Raw genomic sequence first — 20,249 nt, forward strand, 5'->3', positions numbered from 1 at the left:
TAAACGTATCCAGTGTTCACTTATTTATATGGATCATAACAACAATGAGTACAGCACAAACAGACCCTGTGTTCCTCCAAACGAGGACAAGACAAACAAGTTGTAGTTTAAAGGAAGGTACATTTGAGGAAGCAGTGGTTAAGTAGCTGCACAGCAAAACATAAAGCAAATATAACTTCAACAAATGAAGGACATACTTAAAAAAAAGTGCCTAGTTTACAAAAAACATTGAGCTTATCTGTAAATCAATTTAAACATATGGCCAGTTTACATTATACTTTGGAAGGTACCTTTGTCTGTAATTCATTATATTTATATTCTTACATTCAAACAGGATACTTGTACAAACCAAAATGATTGTTATCAAAAGTCAAAATACTGCTGTTGTACCCAAACGTCAGTTAGCGTGTTAGCATGTTAGCACATCCTGTTAAAGTCTGAGTTAGTTGAATGTGTATCAGTTAAATGTGTTAAATAAGGTGTGTGGTTCCCACAGGCTGAACATATTCACACTTTTTGTTCTACGAAATAAACTCATCATTAAATGTCCACAGTTTAATTATAAAGCTCTTCATGTGTTAAAAACTGTTAGCGGTTGCTAACAAGTGTCTGAATGAGACTACAGAGGTTGTCGGGGACATTAAACGTCCTCACAGCGAACACGGAGACTCATCTGCTCACTAGTCCGTCTTTACAGGCCACTTTAGTTACACACTGTTCTCACTCTGACTTTACAACTCGTACATTGATCAGTTTATAGAAAACCTGGATAGTAATTGTGCAGTAAGACGCTCAGTGGTGGAGACGTTTCAGTCATGTGACCGTGATGTCGTCTGTTTGTAGCCGAGCATTAGCTTTTTACTGCTACACATTTAATTTACGCTTCAAACATCACAGAGTGGAGTTCATCTGTGGAGATTATCTGGATGAACAGAACCTGGACGGATCAGAAACTTGTGTTCGACACACAGATTATTTTCCGTAATAATCTAAAACACATTTAAAAACCTCACAGAGGGAACCAGAGTGATGGTAACTTCTGCATACGTCATCCCTACACCTCTCTGTATCACAGTGTTTGGTATGTTCCCCTTTTGCTTTGAAGAAGTGTTTCACAGCTGAGGAGATGGCCTTTGCATTGAACTAGGCTGTCTCTGCAGTAGAAAGACACACATATTATTGCTATTGCTGCTATAGGACCAGAGTAAACAGAGGTCAAAGGGCTGTGGTGTCACATTATGCTCAAAAGGTAGAAAACCTACAACAACTAGAGTGTCACCGGTGGGTGACGTGCTGCCAGTCGGGTGCTGCTGGGTTTCTGATTTAAAACAGGAGACGATAAGGCAGCGAGCTGGCGACAAACAACATATCACATCCAAACAGTAAGTAAAATATGCTTCTGAAAGTATTTTAGGCAGAAGTAGGAACAGAAATGTGATCGATTAAGGTCTCTCTCTATATAAAGATTGATTGTGTGATTGTGTCAGTGGAGGCACGCTAACGATACACAGAACAACAATCTGTAGTTGATACAACAGCCCTGAAATCCACCAGATTACATGTTTTGATAGATTTTTGGCCACAAAAAAGTCGGGGACTCACATTTGTGTAGGACAAATGGAGAGAAGTTCCTGTTAAATGACAGCACGCACTCCAGCTGGCACGGACTCCACAAGTCTGCGTAAATCCTGCTGACTCATGTTATCACAGCGTGATTTGACGAAAGCTTCTCGTGATGTCACAGAAAACTCGGCTCTCTCCGTTTTCAAGTGCCCCCAGAAATGTTCAGTCAGGACTCTTTGGTCTTCAAGTGGTTCTCTGAAGTGTGTTTGGGCTCGTTTTCCTTCTGCACAACGATCGAACCAGAGATCTGAAGGCTGGATCCTCTTCATCACTTCTCTTCTGTAAAGCTAATGATGATTTAGTAGCGTCTTTCTTTTAGCGTCTAGTCGTTTTGTCCTGCTCTTTCTGCTCGGGTTCAGTTGGAGGGATCTCTTTTAATTTTTACCGAGCTGTCCCTGGTTCCTTCTTCTGATCATTCAACCGGGTTAACTCTGGACTGCTCGCCTCACCCTTGTCTTTGTTGGCCACATTTTTTATAATCTGTAGGTATGTCACGAACCCTGTGTGCCAACAGAAGGAGAAGTCTGTTAAAATTCACTGTGTTGGTGAAGTTTTTCCCTCCAGCAGAAAACATCAACACGTGCTAAGTGGGGAAACACAACAGAAATATGATGCAGATCCATTTCCTGACGGACACTAACTTCTTTTTAATAAACAAAAAGATGGTAGAATTAAATATCCTATACAAGCAAATGTATGATGATCATACTTTTATAACACAGTGTTCCTTAAACCACCACCTCGACCACATTTTATGTTTCAATCAAAAGTATATTTTAATATTAACTGATGAACATTGTGCTATATAATCTGTTACTAGTACCTACAGCCAATAAAGAGCTTGGACGTGAAAAAGGATAAATAATACGTGCCTCACACTTCTTATGAGCATGGTGATCATGATAATCACACCCAAGATGACAAAAAGAATGGTGATGATCGATATCTCATAAGAAGAGGGATGAACTATGAAGAAATCAGCTGAAACGATACAACACAGAACAGAATGAACTGGACCTCAGCTGTTAAAAACACAGACAGTATGTTTAATGACTGCAGAACTGATTTCCTACCTGGAACATGTATGAGTGTCTCTCTGGTCTGGTTGGTGCTGTTCTGTTGGACTCTACAGGTGAAGCTGTTGCTGTGTCTCTTCTCCACAGTCACTCTGCTGCTGACAGTATAGAGGTCATCAGGACCTCTGACTGTCTCTGTAGGTCCAGCAGAGAGGAGGTTTCCCTCAGCGTCCAGCCAGAACACCTCAGGTTCTGGATACCAGCCTGTAGACTCACACTGTAGAACCACTGCTCCTTTGAATCTGTCATGCCCTGCTATGTTAACGACAGGCGTGGAGGCAGCACCTGATGATCAGAGAGACGGAAAATAACAGACTGATTTGTATCAAAGTCAAACTATATAAGAATTACTGTTTTCAACTGTAGGTTCTGGTGAGTTCAGTGAGCGTTGACCTGAATTCAAACACACAGACACACACAACCTCCATCGATGTTGATGTCCTTTCCAACTCTACATTTTACATTTCATCTTTCTTTGTCTTTGCTTTCTTTGTGTTTGATGACGGCTGATTACTGCCAATACAAATTTGCTTCACTTGTCTCTCATAAGAAATGTTTAATTCATGATCCTCGTGCTCGTCGCAGTGAACATGACTCACCAACAATGAGTTGGACGGAAGCCTCCATGTGCTTTGAATCAATGATGCAGTGGTACTGTCCTGCATCAGAGAGTTTCACGCTGAAGAGTTTCAGGGAGACGTTTCCGTTCATCAGCTGATCCACAAACAGAGCTGTGCGGAGATAATAGGATGGGTTTTGACTCTGAAACATCAGTCGTCCATCTTTGTGCCCATGGATGTACTTTGGGTCCAAACCAGGTCTGGTCCACATCAGTGTCTCAGAACTGGCATCGACTGCAGGTTGAAGTTGACATTGTAAAATGACATCATCACCAGCCAGGGCTACGATTGGTCGGTGTGAACAATCCAACTCTGATGCCGCTGTGAGGAAAACAAAAGAACAAACAAGAAGACAGCAGCACAGTTATAATCCATGTCATCAAAGTGACAATTTAAACTGTGAAGGTTATAAAACATGTATTAAAGCTGCATACAAAGCAGGGAAAGACCATTAAAGATGTGACATTATGTCCAGGGAGAGTGGTCTCTTTACAGAGACCTGCCCACATCTTTACAGAGACCTGCCCACATCTTTACAGAGACCTGCCCACATCTTTACAGAGACCTGTCCACATCTTTACAGAGACCTGCCCACATCTTTACAGAGACCTGTCCACATCTTTACAGAGACCTGTCCACATCTTTACAGAGACCTGCCCACATCTTTACAGAGACCTGTCCACATCTCTACAGATACCTGTCCACATCTTTACAGAGACCTGTCCACATCTTTACAGAGACCTGTCCACATCTCTACAGAGACCTGTCCACATCTTTACAGAGACCTTTCCACATCTCTACAGAGACCTGCCCACATCTCTACAGAGACCTGTCCACATCTCTACAGAGACCTGCCCACATCTTTACAGAGACCTGTCCACATCTTTACAGAGACCTGTCCACATCTCTACAGAGACCTGTCCACATCTTTACAGAGACCTTTCCACATCTCTACAGAGACCTGTCCACATCTCTACAGAGACCTGTCCACATCTCTACAGAGACCTGTCCACATCTCTACAGAGACCTGCCCACATCTTTACAGAGACCTGTCCACATCTTTACAGAGACCTGTCCACATCTTTACAGAGACCTGCCCACATCTTTACAGAGACCTGTCCACATCTTTACAGAGACCTGTCCACATCTTTACAGAGACCTGTCCACATCTTTACAGAGACCTGTCCACATCTTTACAGAGACCTGTCCACATCTTTACAGAGACCTGTCCACATCTTTACAGAGACCTAACCCTAACCCTAAGACATTTGTGTAAAATTGTATCGTATGAATTCTTGAGTTATGGCCAAAAATATGTCTCTTGAGGTCACAGTGACCATGACCTCTGACCTCTTTGGCCACAATAATCTAATCAATTCATCCTTGAGTCAAAGTGGACATTTGTAGCAAATTTGAAGAAATTCCCTGAAGGCACTTGTGAAATATCACTCTCACAAGAATGGGACAGACCTACAGACATTTTGCTTTCCAACATACAGACATCCGTGTGTGACTGTACCGAGTGTTTTAGTACAACTTACCTCTGAATGACTGTAGAAGTAGGATCATAGTGTGATGGAAAAGCAGAATACTGAAGATCCCAAATGACGGTCCATCATTTGGCTTCATCTTGCTACATTCTTACGATGCAGCACCCTGGACTAAATAAAAAACAAAACACAGAAAGCTTAGACTGATTGTCGAAACAGAATACACACACCTTTCTGAGGGTTTTACTGTCAGAGATAGAAAGTATATCAAGAGCTACTAACCCCCTTTTTCACTGGAAATCTCAGATAAAATGATAAGATAGATGAATAAAATACATTTCAGCTTGATCTGGAAAAAGAAACGTCAGAAAAAGAGTGTTGAGGAGGGAGTTCTGATACGACTGGTGTCCTAAAAATGAAATGGCTGAAGGACTTTTATCTTCCCTCAAACACTGAAGAATTGATTTTTTATTGTGATGTCATGCACACCTGTCGCTACGGGCGGTCCAAGCAAGAGAAGACGCACAGTTAACGAGAACCTCCGCGGATTTGCAGTTGAGGAAACAGTTGGTTGAGCTCAAGAGATTGTTTTACAGTGTTATCGATGCTGCGCAAGGAGACATGGATGCGCGTTTTGGAGAGCGCAGTGGCTGCTGTGAACCCAGAGGCCGAGGATCATTCCCTGGACCCATCACATCGTAATAATAATAATAATAATAATAATAATAATTGTGCCCTCCCATGCATTTCATACGCCAACTTCAGTCTGAGGTCATGCGATGTATTTTGTTTAATCAGAAACCTTTGCTGTTGTCTCGGATGGACACAGGATACAGGCCATAACACATTTAATCACTGACTTGGTGAACAACACATACACTTCACCTTCACGGCTCAACTAGAGAATAAACAGTAATGAAAGTCATCCCAGTTCCCTTAACTGGCAACGTTTGTTGCGCATGTAGACAGTTTCTCTTAAAAAGCACCAGAACAACCGCTTAACGTCTTCATTTGTTCACCTTCAGTCTGCTAAAACTAACATGGCCCCATGTGTCTGTGTCAGCACAACAGCAGGTTTACTGAACCGAAAGCTTTTTCTTCTGACTCATTTTCGCCACATTTTACGTTTAAAAGTCCATAAAGTAACCTGTACTTTGTTTAAACAGTCGATATGTTTATCTGTACATATATTTAACACTAAAGTTTCACTTCAGAAAGCGACTCTTACCGACAGATCGCAGAAAGTTGTTGTCGACGACGGGTCTTTGCACAAAATCAGGAAGTGGCTCCAGAAAGCACCCGGGGGCGTTAAAATCAATGATTGACTGGAGGTCATGGATCTATAATAAGATCTGGATATGGCGCCGCCTCTCAGCAGACACACCGATGTTTCCCAGTGGCCACTCGTGGTATTGCAACAAAAAATCCCATGGGGCCCAGAAAGCATTTTTCCCATAGACTGCAATAGTAGAAGAGAAGCCTGTAAAACTGTTCTCAGGACACCTCCAGCTGTAACCACTGTTAATGGCTAATCTTTGTATTCCATATTTTTAAGTCATGGACTTTAAAACCGTCAAAAAGTTTTCTAAAGGTATTTTGGCGTTAAATCACCCGCTTAATGACATTTTCACGTACTGCCAGTGCCACTGCTGTGTAAAAGTCGAAGTTATTTACCTGCATGTGATAGTTTCGGTGATGTGTCACCAGGGTCTCGGTCTCACCTTGACTGATGTTCAATATCCTTTTCATCCTATAACGACCTTTTATTACGGTTTGAACCGTCTCAGTCTGATGACCTGGAAACATGCAATCTGCAGCAGAGCACACTGATGATGATGCAAGTATAAACTACAACGCAATAAATAATACAGATGAATAATAAAACAGAAAAATATGAGATAAAATTAATTAAGAAATGCACATTTTAATGTCAAAGCATTCTCTATTTAAAGAAAGTAAGAAACAACAGTCAACATGCAGTTACATATGTTTTACTCTCACTTGGCTCTTACAAACTATTCTCAGTTTTGCAGACTGTAATCACAAATTAAACATTTTTTACTTGGGACAGATTTGTTTGAGCCTTGGAAATATTTTACAATTATTTTTATACATAAATGCACAATCAACTTAACAATGCACATGAATAATGGCACTTGCACTTCGGTAGAGATATTTGCACTTTATTGGATTCGCACACAACATTGTTTTACACATCACACATCATAATATAATAGATCGATGCTGGAGGTTTGAGGTTCAGCCCGAAATATGAGTTATGTGTCTCAGACTTAAAGTATAACTACAACACACAGGGCGCTATCAAAGGTCACACTGATGATCTGTCATGGAGACAGAAAGCCTCTAGAGTTAAAGAGCGTCTTCTCAATTATTTTTATTTTGTTTTAGTTATTTCATAGAGAGCTGAAGCCACGCCCCTTTCCGGTTTCCCTCATGGGACCTTATTTGATAAAACCTTTGTACTTCCCTTCCTCTCCTTTCTTTGCCTCCTTCCAGCCACCAGGGGGCGATCAAGATGTTTGTCTTCACTTTTGAGGAGCTGTCATGTCGTCCATCTTTATATCTATGAATGTTTTGAGATGTTTAAAGTTAAAAAAAAGACACAAAGAAGGACAGACTGATGGTCTCAGTTGCCGTAGTAACTGCGAACACTTCAGCCAATAAGTGAAGCTCTCATTGATCTGACTGTGTGTGTCTGTCTCACAGAGTTAACACACATTTAATCTGGACTGCGCACACAGAGGTAATGTCATGGAGAAGAAAAGTGTAAACTGAATATTGTGACACATCCTCGTCCTACCGACACCGACACACTGAAACACAAACACAAAGCTGTGCTGTGAGGAGGAGGAAGGAGCTCTGTCTCGAACACAACAACACACAACACCTTCAGACCAGGCTGGATACACACCAGTGTGTGTGTGTGTGTCATTGCCACACAGACACTGTGTGTGTCGATGCCTTGCTCAGAGGCTCATCTCCTGCAGATCTCTAACACTCATCATTATTCATGAATACTCTCTGTGACCTTTGTGCTGCAGGTTCAGCGGCTCTGAGACTCAGTTACTTTACATTAGTTCATTATTGTTTACTAATTAAAAACAGCAGATCATTTTCATAATTCTTCCCTCAAAACTATTAAAGTACATTAAACTATCAGGACTGTTTACTGATTCAGTGAGGTTAATATGAGAACAACGTAAAGAAAATACTACAATATTATATGCTGCCTGTCTGTCTGTCTGTCTGTCTGTCTGTCTGTCTGTCTGTCTGTCTGTCTGTCTGCCTGTCTGTCTGTCTGTCTGTCTGTCTGCCTGCCTGTCTGTCTGTCTGTCTGCCTGCCTGCCTGTCTGTCTGTCTGTCTGTCTGCCTGCCTGTCTGTCTGTCTGTCTGTCTGCCTGTCTGTCTGTCTGTCTGCCTGTCTGCCTGTCTGTCTGTCTGTCTGTCTGTCTGTCTGCCTGCCTGTCTGTCTGCCTGCCTGTCTGTCTGCCTGTCTGTAGGTCTGTTTACTAATTAAATGAAGTGAATATAAGAGAACAATGAGCTTTAATGTCATTTAAAGAAAATACTACAATATTATACATAAAATCTATAAACATCATCATGAATTTAAACTTTTTTTTGGCTTTTTGGAGCAGAAAGTTCATCATATGTTCTTTTATAATAAAGCTATAAATTGGGTTAATTAGCAAATGTTAGCATGCTAACATGCTAACCTCTGGTTCTGCTGTATTGATTTTGATCACATGTTTTTAAGCTGTGTGTTATAGGACCGCAGTGTCAGACCAGTGGACTGCTTTTCAAACTCCGGCGCCTTCATTACCCACAATGCAGCTTAACCACTGAGTGACATCACTGGAGGCTCGTTATCAGATCCAATCTTTGTATCTGTAAATGAGACTAAGAACTGCTACTATTTAATTAACACACACACATTTAATTTATTTATTTGCTTTACTCTCTTCAGACCTCACTCTTAAGAGAAGTTGTTCGCACGTTATTTTTGTAACTTTCATATTTTTCACCTTCAACTTTTGTTAAGTTTCTTACAGAACTAAGTTCTGTTGTAATTTGTTTTACCAAGTTAAGAATCGTGACCTGACTTAGGAAGAGTGAACTTTAATTTGAAATCCTCTCAAACTAAGTTAAATTACTCGATCGGCCGACGAAGCAGAGGCGAAGCGCGTGTTAATGTTTTGTGTACAGATTCTGCGTTGTACCAGAACCTGTGATTTATTTGCATGCATAAGTGTCGCTGTACACTTTCAATAACCAGTTTGATGAATCCTCAGCTGTCGCTCTGTGCCAAAGCTTTGAGATCCTCCTGAGTGGAAGTTAATATCTGCTGCGATGCTCCAGAGATATTTGTAACTTGCTCAGACCCTCGTGTTGTTCTGATGTAGACGAGCTACCTAAACAGAAAACAGCTGCGTAAACAGAAAGAGGTTTTTATTTGTTCTGTCCCCGTGTGATAACATATATATATGTGAAGTTTGAGACAGCGCCCCTGGTGGCTGATTCTGTTAACACTGAATACATTTAGACAGCACTCTGCACAGTTAGTTCATCACAGCTAGAAAATAACTCCACCCTCATAACAAACTTACACACTGACCATTAGGCTCTTCAAAATCCAAACACTTGCTCCTTTCTTCAATTTACACATAAGTTTGAGTTAATTAACCAAGCCAAGCCTTCCTCTAGTCGAAAAATGTTCAAATAAATATCTACGCTATCTGCACAGGACAGCTGAACACGCTGCCACAGTTCAGACCGACTGTCAACAAGTAAAGGAAGTCTTTAAATGCAGCCGTGCTTTAAACTGCTGCAGTTCCTGGTGTGAACACAGACTGATGACGCCTCCCTGTTTATCAAACACAGTCTGACTGGATTTCCTGCTTCCTGCCCATCAGATCTGCCAGTGTAGAGACGGGTGTGACCAACATGCTGTGACGTGCAAGAAGCCGCCTCTTTACCGCAGATCAGCATGCAAATGTGACAAACTGACGGAGGGTTTGGTTTCCTGTGTGACGCTTTTATTCACTGTGAGGGAAGTGAAGCTCTTCAGACAGTCGCTGTTGTTCGGAGGTGAGATGGCGCAACGAAGAAACCGAGCGGACGAGCTGAAATTCAGCTGTTCGATCTGTCTGGATCTACTGAAGGATCCGGTGACTATTCCCTGTGGACACAACTACTGCATGAACTGTATTAAAGCCACGTGGGGTGAAGAGGATCAGGAGAAAACACACAGCTGCCCTCTGTGCAGGAAGAGCTTCACACCGAGGCCTGAGCTGCTGAAAAACACCATGTTGGCAGAGTTAGTGGAGGAGCTGAAGAAGACTGGACTCCAAGCTGCTCCTGCTGATCTCTGCTATGCTGGAGCTGAAGATGTGGCCTGTGATGTCTGCACTGGGAGGAAGCTGAAAGCTGTCAAGTCCTGTCTGCAGTGTGTGGCCTCTTACTGTGAGCAACACCTCCAGCATCACTTTGAATCAGCCGCTTTAAAGAAACACAAGCTGGTGGAGCCGTCCAAGAAGCTCCAGGAGAACATCTGCTCCCGTCACGATGAGGTGATGAAGATTTTCTGCCGCACTGATCAGCAGTGTATCTGCCTTGTCTGCTCAATGGACGAACATAAAGGCCACGACACAGTGTCAGCTGCCACAGCGAGGGCAGAGAAGCAGGAGCAGCTCACTCAAAGTCGGCAAAACATCCGACAGAGAATCCAGGACAGAGAGAAAGATGTGAAGGAGCTTCAGCAGGAGGTGGAGACGACCGATCGCTCTGCTGATAAAGCAGTGGAGGACAGTGAGAAGATCTTCACCGAGCTGATCCGTCTCATGGAGAAAAGACGCTCTGATGTGAAGCAGCAGATCAGATCAGAGCAGAAACTGGATGTTAGTTGGGCCAAAGAGCGTCAGGAGAAGCTGAACCAGGAGATCACTGAGCTGAAGAAGAAAGACGCTGAGCTGGAGAAGCTCTCGCTCACAGAGGACCACACCCAGTTTCTTCACAGCTACCCCTCACTGTCAGCACTTACTGAGTCTACACACTCACCCAGACCAAAAATCAATCACCTGCAGTCCTTTAAGGATGTGACAGCAGCTGTGACAGCAGCCAGAGATAAACTGCAGCAGATTCTTACAGAGAAGTTACCTTTCGTGGAGTCAACGAGCAGAACTGAGTTCTTACAATATTCACGTCAGATCACACTGGATCCAAACACAGCACACACACGTCTGGTTTTATCAGAGGGGAACAGAAAAATAACATATAATGATAAAAATAAACCACATCCTCAACATCCAGACAGATTCACTAACACACCTCAGGTGTTGAGTGAAGAAGGACTGACTGGACGTTGTTACTGGGAGGTGAAGAAGAGCGGGAGTGTTTTTGTAACAGTCGCTTACAAGAGTATCTCAAGATCAGGGAACTATTATGCATGTAGGTTTGGACGGAATAAGAAGTCTTGGTCATTATATTGTCACAGTAGTTATAACTTCTGTCACGACAATCAGCAGACTCCCATCTCAGGCCCTGGATCCTCCAGAATAGGAGTGTACCTGGATCACAGTGCAGGTATTCTGTCCTTCTACAGCGTCTCATCCGACACGATGAGTCTCCTCCACAGAGTCCAGACCACGTTCACTGAGCCGCTCCATGCTGGACTTTGGCTTCATCCCTCTACTGGAAACACTGCTGAAGTGTGTGAAGTGAAGTAGTTATTAAAGAGGCAGAGGAGAGTTTAACATCAGAGACATGTGTTGTAACTTCTCTCTTTACAGGGAGAACTGAAGTGATGTGAGCCCTGATGGTTCTGCTGATTGGACCTCTTGTGTGTTGTATCAGTGCAGAATGTGTATATATGTGTGATGGTGAATGCTGCTGAGCTGTGTGAGCACAAGTAGACGTCCTCATTGAAGAAGCAGTGAGTTCAGCTGACATCGTTCAGCTCGATGCGTCGTGTGTTAGTGTGTGAAAACTCAGATATTATAGTGTTGTGTTTTCCTCTGAATGTAATCTGAACCGGGTCGAGTTTTACTGATGTGACTTTAAACGTAAGTGTTGAAGAAGTAACCAGAACTTTGTTCTGTTTATTTGCTGCAGCAAGTTTTCCAAAGATGCAGTTTGAGTGAGAACAGGCAGCAGTGCAGATCCGCCTCCACTGAGTCTGTCAACTGATGAATCTGTGAAATATAATAAATGTGACGAGATCGTCGAATCAGACTGTTTGTTTCAAGTGTCGTTCTTCATCGAGCCGCGTTATCATGTGAGTTCAGCTTCAACATGATGGCAACATCACAAACCTCCAAAGAAATGAAGAAGGAAAATAAAATAAAAAGAAAATTTAAAGTAAAATTTAAAAGAAAGAAAATAAATAAATAAAATAAAAATTAAAATAAATAAAAATTAAAATAAATAAAATTTAAAATAAAGTAGGAAAATTAAAATTAAAAGAAAGAAAAAATAAAAAATAAAATGAATAAAAATAAAATAAAAACAAATAATAAAAATAAAATGAAAAAAATGAAATAAATAAAATTTAAAGAAAAAAATTTAATAAAGAAAAAATTTAAAGAAAAATATGTAAATGAATTAAATTAAAAAAGAAATAAAAGAAAAATAAAGACAATAAAAATTAAATTAAATAAACAAAGAAAATACTGAATAAAAATGAATTAAGTTAAAATTACATTAAAATAAAGAAAAACAAACGACTGAAATGTGTCAAAGTTTTATTTGTATTAAAAGTTGGAATGTTTGTTTCGACATTAAATATGTTACAAAGCACTTCATGAATCACACACACACACACACACACACACACACACACACACACACACACACACACACACTAGTGTTACAGTTTAAAGACGCCACATGTGAAGTTTTCTCTCTCAGTTGACACAAATTAGTGGCGATGACGCCTGCAGACGGTCAATCGGCTCCGTTTCAGAACAAAGTCCGACGTCACCACTGTCGGTGTTTTGCAGACAGAGCGAGTCTCGTTGGCCGAACGTTGGTTAACGTGACGTCACAGACTTCAACAGTCATGAGAGCGCTGTGGGAAACATCCGCTCTATACATGTAAAATAAACCATCAGCTAACAGGGAAACCTGCCGCAGTGAATGTAGATCTGTGCAGGTCATGTGTTGTAAAAGTCACAGGTTTGATCTCTGCAGCAGGGAGCGAAGACTTGGACCTCCAGGTGTCAGATAAACAACTCAGAACACAATGTAATCAGACCAATTCAGCGTCATCACTGCTAGTTTACTGACAGCACGTTGAGAGAGAGTCCTCCATGTTTCATCTTTAGTAAGAACAACAACACTTGATGAGACTCGGTGGACGAGGACGACTCGAGTTCAGTCTGCAGACGTGAGCTGCTGTTTCTGAGACGTAGTGTTTGAACACAGGAAACATCGAGAGAGCGCTTACAGAAAAAAGATGCACGTACGGTACATGTTTAACACGATAACGTGGCAAACTCCAACACTTCCTGTGGCTGGTTCAGCCCAGCACGGTGCCATTCGGCCTCACACGGCTGTTTAACTGCAGGAAATCTAACGTGGGCGTGAAGCAGCTTTTAACCTCCTCAGACCGTCAGAGCAGTTTCTGTGTGAGTTCTGTGTTCATGTGACACTAAAGTCACACTGTTATAAACTATGAACAGGCTTCAAGTGTGATGTTGAAGCTTTCATCCAGAAATATGTTCACAATCCAAGAACCAGTGTGTCGAGTACGACTGAGCTCCGTGACTCATCTTTACATTTGACTTGTGTTTGTTTGCTGCTCGCTGTTCAAACCTGTTAGACGTGATAAAGTCATAGAGACAACGACTGAACTAGTGTTTGTTTCCTTCAACAACTTGTCTGTTGGAAAATGTTCTGCGGTGTCGTCTCCTCAGGTCGAGCTCTGTATGTGAAATGATCCAGTTGAAGATCCAAATTTGAGGGAATGTAAAACATTTTGTTTCTGGTCAGAATTTATAGAGAAACATGTGCAACAGATAAACTGTCTTTAATAAATAGTTTAAGGTTCCTACAGCGTCAAAACACACAAACATTCACTTTGACTACACTGATGTCATCCTATCATACGAGTGGCAGTTAGCCACTAATGCTAATTGTGCTACGAGTTATAAAGCGTTTCAAACACTGAGCCAACAGCCAACCACAGACACTTCCTGTCAGGCTGTAGGAGAAAACCAACATCCTGCCTGTCTGCCTGTCTGCCTGTCTCTCTCTCTCTGCCTGTCTGTGTGTCTGACTCATCATGATTTCCTCCTCAGAGAAGGGAAATGTAGTTTTTCGGCACGAGCCCGCGCTTCTTGCCTACAACTCCCATAATCTACGGTGGCCCAGGTGTCAGGCCAAATACAAAAGCCACAACACAAATACAAAAGTCACAACACAAATAGAAAAGTCACAACACAAATACAAAAGCCACAACGGAAGTGACCTAAAACGGGTCCGTGCATGAAGTTTAATGAATCTGCATTGTTTACGTTGTATAATGAAACATCGCATTTTGGGGGTATTTCCTGTTTCATTGTCGTAAGACGAAGACGTAAGACAGCTGCGTCTGTTCCTGTCGTCTTCTTACTGAGCTGATAAAGTGTCTCTACTGTACAGGACTTCAAAGATTTCTGACATTACAGCAGAAGCAGATGTAAATGATCCAGACTGGAGCCCGACTGATACGATCCCTCAAGGCCCATTGTTCTGCTTTGGTTCACCACTGAAGAAAAGTTGTTTTGAGCCGTCTGTCGCTCGTTACCGAGCTCAACCCTCAAGCTTGAACCTGTGAAGAGGCCGGTTCACCAGACAACACCAACGCCTCCATCTCAGTGCAGTCATGACATACATCGTTAGGAAGCTTAGATTCTGGTGGTTCTGTTCATGCAAACCATTTCAAGATAAAAACCTCATCAGCACAAGGTACAACCAACAAACACACTGTCTTCTCTTAGTCCCAAACGTCCACTAGATCCATTTCAGTCCAGAACACAATATTTCATGATTAAACGCTGAGAAGAAACTGAGCACGGACGCTTGTTCCTGCTTTTATCCCTCCACATCAGCTGGATCCTGAGATGGCCGTCGTTTGATTGACAGCTCATCTGAGCAGATCTGAGCTTCTATGCCCGCCCCAGAGCCTGCAACAGCCAATGAGTGACCACGTAGCGACCCACTCTCTCTTCTGCCTCCTCTGTCCTGAGCCACTCACACACCAGCCTCTGGATGATTGATGCATCACGTAGCCAATGAGATTTCAGATCCAGTAATATATAGTTTATATCCGTCTTTAAACCATAAACTTGGAAATTATGCAAGTTTGTAGTTTTATGCGTTTTGCTCTTTGAGTAGGCCGTTTTTCCACCTAAACACTTGTTTTCAACTATTATATATGTACAAAGTTGGTGTAAATAAAGAAATAAAGAATGATAAAAAGTATTTTGAGGTCATAAAATGGCTTTATTAGCTTTCTGACAGCTCGGGGAGAAAATTCAGCGTACAAAAGAGCCCAACACCTCGTCTGTACTCCAATGACTCAACGACAGCTTTGGATTTACTCTGGACTACACTGGGAGGGTGCTGAGGACAATGTTACGTACATTTCCAGGATTAAGAGGTTAAAGGAGGCCAGAACAGGCTGCCAAAGTTCAGACTGACTGTAAACGTGTAGATACGAGTAATAAACGCTGCCAAAGTTCAGACTGACTGTAAACGTGTATATGCGAGTAATAAATGTTGCCAAAGTTCAAGCTGCTCCTTTTTTCTTATGAAACAAACACTTTTAACCCTCCTCTGACTGTATATTTCCCTGCTCTGACTGTATATTTCCCTCCTCTGACTGTATATTTCCCTCCTCTGACTGTATATTTCCCTGCTCTGACTGTATATTTCCTTCCTCTGACTGTATATTTCCCTCCTCTGACTGTATATTTCCCTGCTCTGACTGTATATTTCCTTCCTCTGACTGTATATTTACCTCCTCTGACTGTATATTTGTCTCCTCTGACTGTATATTTCCCTGCTCACAGATCTGCCAGTTCAGGGATTGGTGATCTCACCGTGCTCCAAAGTTCAACAGCTGACAAGACAAATCGCTGCAATTCAATGAGCCATAAAAGAGGGTTTGGTTTCCTGCATGATGCTTTTATTCACTGTGAGGAAAGTTCAACTCTTCAGACAGTCGCTCTTGTTCGGAGGTGAGATGGCGCAGCAAAGAAACCAAGCGGACGAGCTGAAATTCAGCTGTTCGATGTGTCTGGATCTACTGAAGGATCCGGTGACTATTCCCTGTGGACACAACTACTGCATGAACTGTATTAAAGCCACGTGGGGTGAAGAGGATCAGGAGAAAACACACAGCTGCCCTCAGTGCAGGAGGAGCTTCACACCGAGGCCTGAGCTGCTGAAAAACACCATGTTGGCAGAGTTAGTGGAGGAGCTGAAGAAGACTGGACTCCAAGCTGCTCCTGCTGATCTCTGCTATGCTGGAGCTGAAGATGTGGCCTGTGATGTCTGCACTGAGAGGAAGCTGAAAGCTGTCAAGTCCTGTCTGGTCTGTCTGGCCTCTTACTGTGAGCAACACCTCCAGCATCACTATGAATCAGCTGCTTTAAAGAAACACAAGCTGGTGGAGCCGTCCAAGAAGCTCCAGGAGAACATCTGCTCCCGTCACGATGAGGTGATGAAGATTTTCTGCCGCACTGATCAGAAGTGTATCTGCCTTGTCTGCTCAATGGATGAACATAAAGGCCACGACACAGTGTCAGCTGCGACAGCGAGGGCAGAGAAGCAGGAGCAGCTCACTCAAAGTCGGCAAAACATCCGGCAGAGAATCCAGGACAGAGAGGAAGATGTGAAGGAGCTTCAGCAGGAGGTGGAGACGACCGATCGCTCTGCTGATAAAGCAGTGGAGGACAGTGAGAAGATCTTCACCGAGCTGATCCGTCTCATGGAGAAAAGACGCTCTGATGTGAAGCAGCGGATCAGATCAGAGCAGAAACTGGATGTTAGTTTGGCCAAAGAGCGTCAGCAGAAGCTGAACCAGGAGATCACTGAGCTGAAGAAGAAAGACGCTGAGCTGGAGAAGCTCTTGCTCACAGAGGACCACACCCAGTTTCTTCACAGCTACCCCTCACTGTCAGCACTTACTGGGTCTACAAACTCACCCGGACCAAAAATCAATCACCTGCAGTTCTTTAAGGACGTGACAGCAGCTGTGACAGCAGCCAGAGATAAACTGCAGCAGATTCTTACAGAGAAGTTACCTTTCGTGGAGTCGAGCAGAACTGAGTTCTTACAATATTCACGTCAGATCACACTGGATCCAAACACAGCACACACACGTCTGGTTTTATCAGAGGGGAACAGAAAAATAACATATAATAATAAAAATAAACCACATCCTCAACATCCAGACAGATTCACTAGTGCATGTCAGGTGTTGAGTGAAGAAGGACTGACTGGACGTTGTTACTGGGAGGTGGAGAAGAGCGGGAGGGTTTATGTAGCAGTCGCTTACAAGAGTATCTCAAGATCAGGGTCCTCTAATGCATATATGTTTGGAAACAATAAGAAGTCTTGGTCTTTAATTTGTCACAGCAGTTATAACTTCAGCCATGACAGTCAGCGCACTTCCCTCTCAGGCCCTGGATCCTCCAGAATAGGAGTGTACCTGGATCACAGTGCAGGTATTCTGTCCTTCTACAGCGTCTCATCCGACACGATGAGGCTCCTCCACAGAGTCCAGACCACATTCACTGAGCCGCTCCATGCTGGACTTTGGCTTCATCCCTCTAATGGAAACACTGCTGAAGTGTGTGAAGTGAAGTAGTTATTAAAGAGGCAGAGGAGAGTTTATGGTCCTGCCGATTGGACCTCTTGTGTGTTGTATCAGTGCAGAATGTGTATATACTGTTTGTTATGTAGACAAAAAGCCTGTTGAATTAAAGTGCATCGTTTCCTTTAAAACAACATTGTGATTGTGAATGAATAATGCTGTTGTCAGTTTCTCTCATGTGACTTTATTTGATGAAACCTTTGATAGATTTTTCTTTTTTATTAATCCCCGAGGGGAAATTAGGTTGTCATAGCAGCGGGTACATTCAAGTAAGACTAATGCTGAGGTAAATAAAATAAAATGCTAAGTGGAACATAAGGTGCAGTTTTATTTACCTTAATAATAATTTGTTATGAATCACACAGATGATGTTTGTCAAATAAAAAGATCATTTTCCTTCCTCCCCTCTCTTCCTTTCCTTCCTTAGGAAAGGAATCTTCCTTTCCTTTCCTTTCCTTCCTCTCCTCTCGTCTCTTCCTTTCCTTTCCTTTCCTTTCCTCCTTTCCTTCCTCACCTCTCTTCCTTTCCTTTCCTTTCCTTCCTCACCTCTCTTCCTTTCCTTACCTTTCCTCCCCTCTCTTCCTTTCTTTCCTCACCTCTTTCCTCACCTCTCATCCTTTCCTTTCTTTCCTCACCTGTCTTCCTTTCCTTACATTTCCTTCCTCCCCTCTCTTCCTTTCCTTTCCTTACCTTTCCTTCCTCTCCTCTTCCTTTCCTTACCTTCCTCACCTCTCTTCCTTTCCTTTCCTTCCTCACCTCTCTTCCTTTCCTTTCCTTCCTCTCCTCCTTTCCTTTCCTTCCTCTCGTCTCTTCCTTTCCTTTCTTTCCTCCCCTCTCTTCCTTTCTTTCCTCACCTCTTTCCTCACCTCTCATCCTTTCCTTTCTTTCCTCACCTGTCTTCCTTTCCTTACATTTCCTTCCTCCCCTCTCTTCCTTTCCTTTCCTTACCTTTCCTTCCTCTCCTCTTCCTTTCCTTACCTTCCTCACCTCTCTTCCTTTCCTTTCCTTCCTCACCTCTCTTCCTTTCCTTTCCTTCCTCTCCTCTTCCTTTCCTTTCTTTCCTCTCCTCTCTTCCTTTCCTTTCTTTGCCTCCTCCCTTCCTTTCCTTTCTTTCCTCACCTCTCTTCCTTTCCTTTCCTTCCTCTCCTCTCTTCCTCTCCTTTCTTTGCCTCCTCCCTTCCTTTCATTTCCTTCCTCTCCTCTCTTCCTTTCCTTCCTCTCCTCTTCCTTTCCTTACCTTCCTCACCTCTCTTCCTTTCCTTTCTTTGCCTCCTCCCTTCCTTTCATTTCCTTCCTCTCCTCTCTTCCTTTCCTTCCTCTCCTCTTCCTTTCCTTTCTTTCCTCTCCTCTCTTCCTTTCCTTTCCTTCCTCTCCTCTTCCTTTCCTTTCCTTCCTCTCCTCTTCCTTTCCTTACCTTCCTCTCTTCCTTTCATTCCCTTTCCTTCCTCTCGTCTCTTCCTTTCCTTACCTTCCTCTCTTCCTTTCATTCCCTTTCCTTCCTCTCCTCTCTTCCTTTCCTTTCTTTGCCTCCTCCCTTCCTTTCCTTTCTTTCCTCACCTCTCTTCCTTTCCTTTCCTTCCTCTCCTCTCTTCCTTTCCTTACCTTCCTCTCTTCCTTTCATTCCCTTTCCTTCCTCTCGTCTCTTCCTTTCCTTACCTTCCTCTCTTCCTTTCATTCCCTTTCCTTCCTCTCCTCTCTTCCTTTCCTTTCCTTCCTCTCTTCCTTTCCTTTCCTTCCTCTCTTCCTTTCCTTTCTCTCCTCTCTTCCTCTCCTTTCTTTGCCTCCTCCCTTCCTTTCATTTCCTTCCTCTCCTCTCTTCCTTTCCTTCCTCTCCTCTTCCTTTCCTTACCTTCCTCACCTCTCTTCCTTTCCTTTCTTTGCCTCCTCCCTTCCTTTCATTTCCTTCCTCTCCTCTCTTCCTTTCCTTCCTCTCCTCTTCCTTTCCTTTCTTTCCTCTCCTCTCTTCCTTTCCTTTCCTTCCTCTCCTCTTCCTTTCCTTTCTTTCCTCTCCTCTCTTCCTTTCCTTTCCTTCCTCTCCTCTTCCTTTCCTTTCCTTCCTCACCTCTCTTCCTTTCCTTTCCTTCCTCTCCTCTTCCTTTCCTTCCTCTCCTCTCTTCCTTTCCTTTCCTTCCTCTCCTCTTCCTTTCCTTTCCTTCCTCTCCTCTTCCTTTCCTTTCTTTCCTCTCCTCTCTTCCTTTCCTTTCCTTCCTCTCCTCTTCCTTTCCTTTCCTTCCTCTCCTCTTCCTTTCCTTCCTCTCCTCTTCCTTTCTTTCCTCACCTCTCTTCCTTTCCTTCCTCTCCTCTCTTCCTTTCATTTCCTTCCTCTCCTCTTCCTTTCCTTTCCTTTCCTTTCCTTCCTCTCCTCTTCCTTTCCTTTCCTTACCTTCCTCTCTTCCTTTCATTCCCTTACCTTCCTCTCCTCTCCTCTTCCTTTCATTCCCTTTCCTTCCTCTCCTCTCTTCCTTTCCTTTCTTTCCTCACCTCTCTTCCTTTCCTTTCCTTTCCTTCCTCTCCTCCCTTCCTCTCCTTTCTTTGCCTCCTTCCAGCCACCAGGGGGCGA

The 20,249-nt window shown here is 43.0% G+C and overlaps 3 protein-coding genes across 3 annotated transcripts; 2 read left to right on the plus strand and 1 right to left on the minus strand.

The window, feature by feature from the left end:
• Positions 1-10: 10 nt before the first annotated feature.
• Positions 11-6,104, minus strand: LOC141003617 (butyrophilin subfamily 1 member A1-like). The gene is made up of 6 exons (XM_073475009.1): positions 6,038-6,104; positions 4,861-4,980; positions 3,299-3,640; positions 2,697-2,984; positions 2,501-2,604; positions 11-2,123 (listed from the first exon to the last, which is right to left on the minus strand). The coding sequence occupies exons 2-6, from the start codon at positions 4,946-4,948 to the stop codon at positions 2,115-2,117; spliced, it is 831 nt and encodes a 276-aa protein (XP_073331110.1). The 5' UTR covers positions 4,949-4,980; positions 6,038-6,104; the 3' UTR covers positions 11-2,114.
• A 3,819-nt stretch (positions 6,105-9,923) lies between these two features.
• LOC141003727 (tripartite motif-containing protein 16-like) lies at positions 9,924-12,006 on the plus strand. The gene has a single exon (XM_073475167.1). It carries the CDS (start codon positions 9,924-9,926, stop codon positions 11,553-11,555), a length of 1,632 nt encoding a protein of 543 aa, XP_073331268.1. The 3' UTR covers positions 11,556-12,006.
• A 4,048-nt stretch (positions 12,007-16,054) lies between these two features.
• LOC141004065 (tripartite motif-containing protein 16-like) lies at positions 16,055-17,683 on the plus strand. Its single transcript, XM_073475559.1, has one exon. The coding sequence runs from the start codon at positions 16,055-16,057 to the stop codon at positions 17,681-17,683; it is 1,629 nt and encodes a 542-aa protein (XP_073331660.1).
• Positions 17,684-20,249: the final 2,566 nt, after the last annotated feature.

Source organism: Pagrus major, chromosome 10 (genome assembly GCF_040436345.1).
Source record: "Pagrus major chromosome 10, Pma_NU_1.0".
NCBI lineage: Eukaryota > Metazoa > Chordata > Actinopteri > Spariformes > Sparidae > Pagrus > Pagrus major.

What these genes read in the sequence shown, in the direction of transcription:
- LOC141003617 (XM_073475009.1), bottom strand. Translation starts at nt 4,948, where the DNA reads ATGAAGCCAAATGATGGACCGTCATTTGGGATCTTCAGTATTCTGCTT. An exon ending in ACTTCTACAGTCATTCAGAG is followed by an intron (nt 3,641 to 4,860) that starts GTAAGTTGTACT and finishes TTTTCCTCACAG; the next exon opens with CGGCATCAGAGTTGGATTGT. An exon ending in GACACTCATACATGTTCCAG is followed by an intron (nt 2,605 to 2,696) that starts GTAGGAAATCAG and finishes GTATCGTTTCAG; the next exon opens with CTGATTTCTTCATAGTTCAT.
- LOC141003727 (XM_073475167.1), top strand. Translation starts at nt 9,924, where the DNA reads ATGGCGCAACGAAGAAACCGAGCGGACGAGCTGAAATTCAGCTGTTCG.
- LOC141004065 (XM_073475559.1), top strand. Translation starts at nt 16,055, where the DNA reads ATGGCGCAGCAAAGAAACCAAGCGGACGAGCTGAAATTCAGCTGTTCG.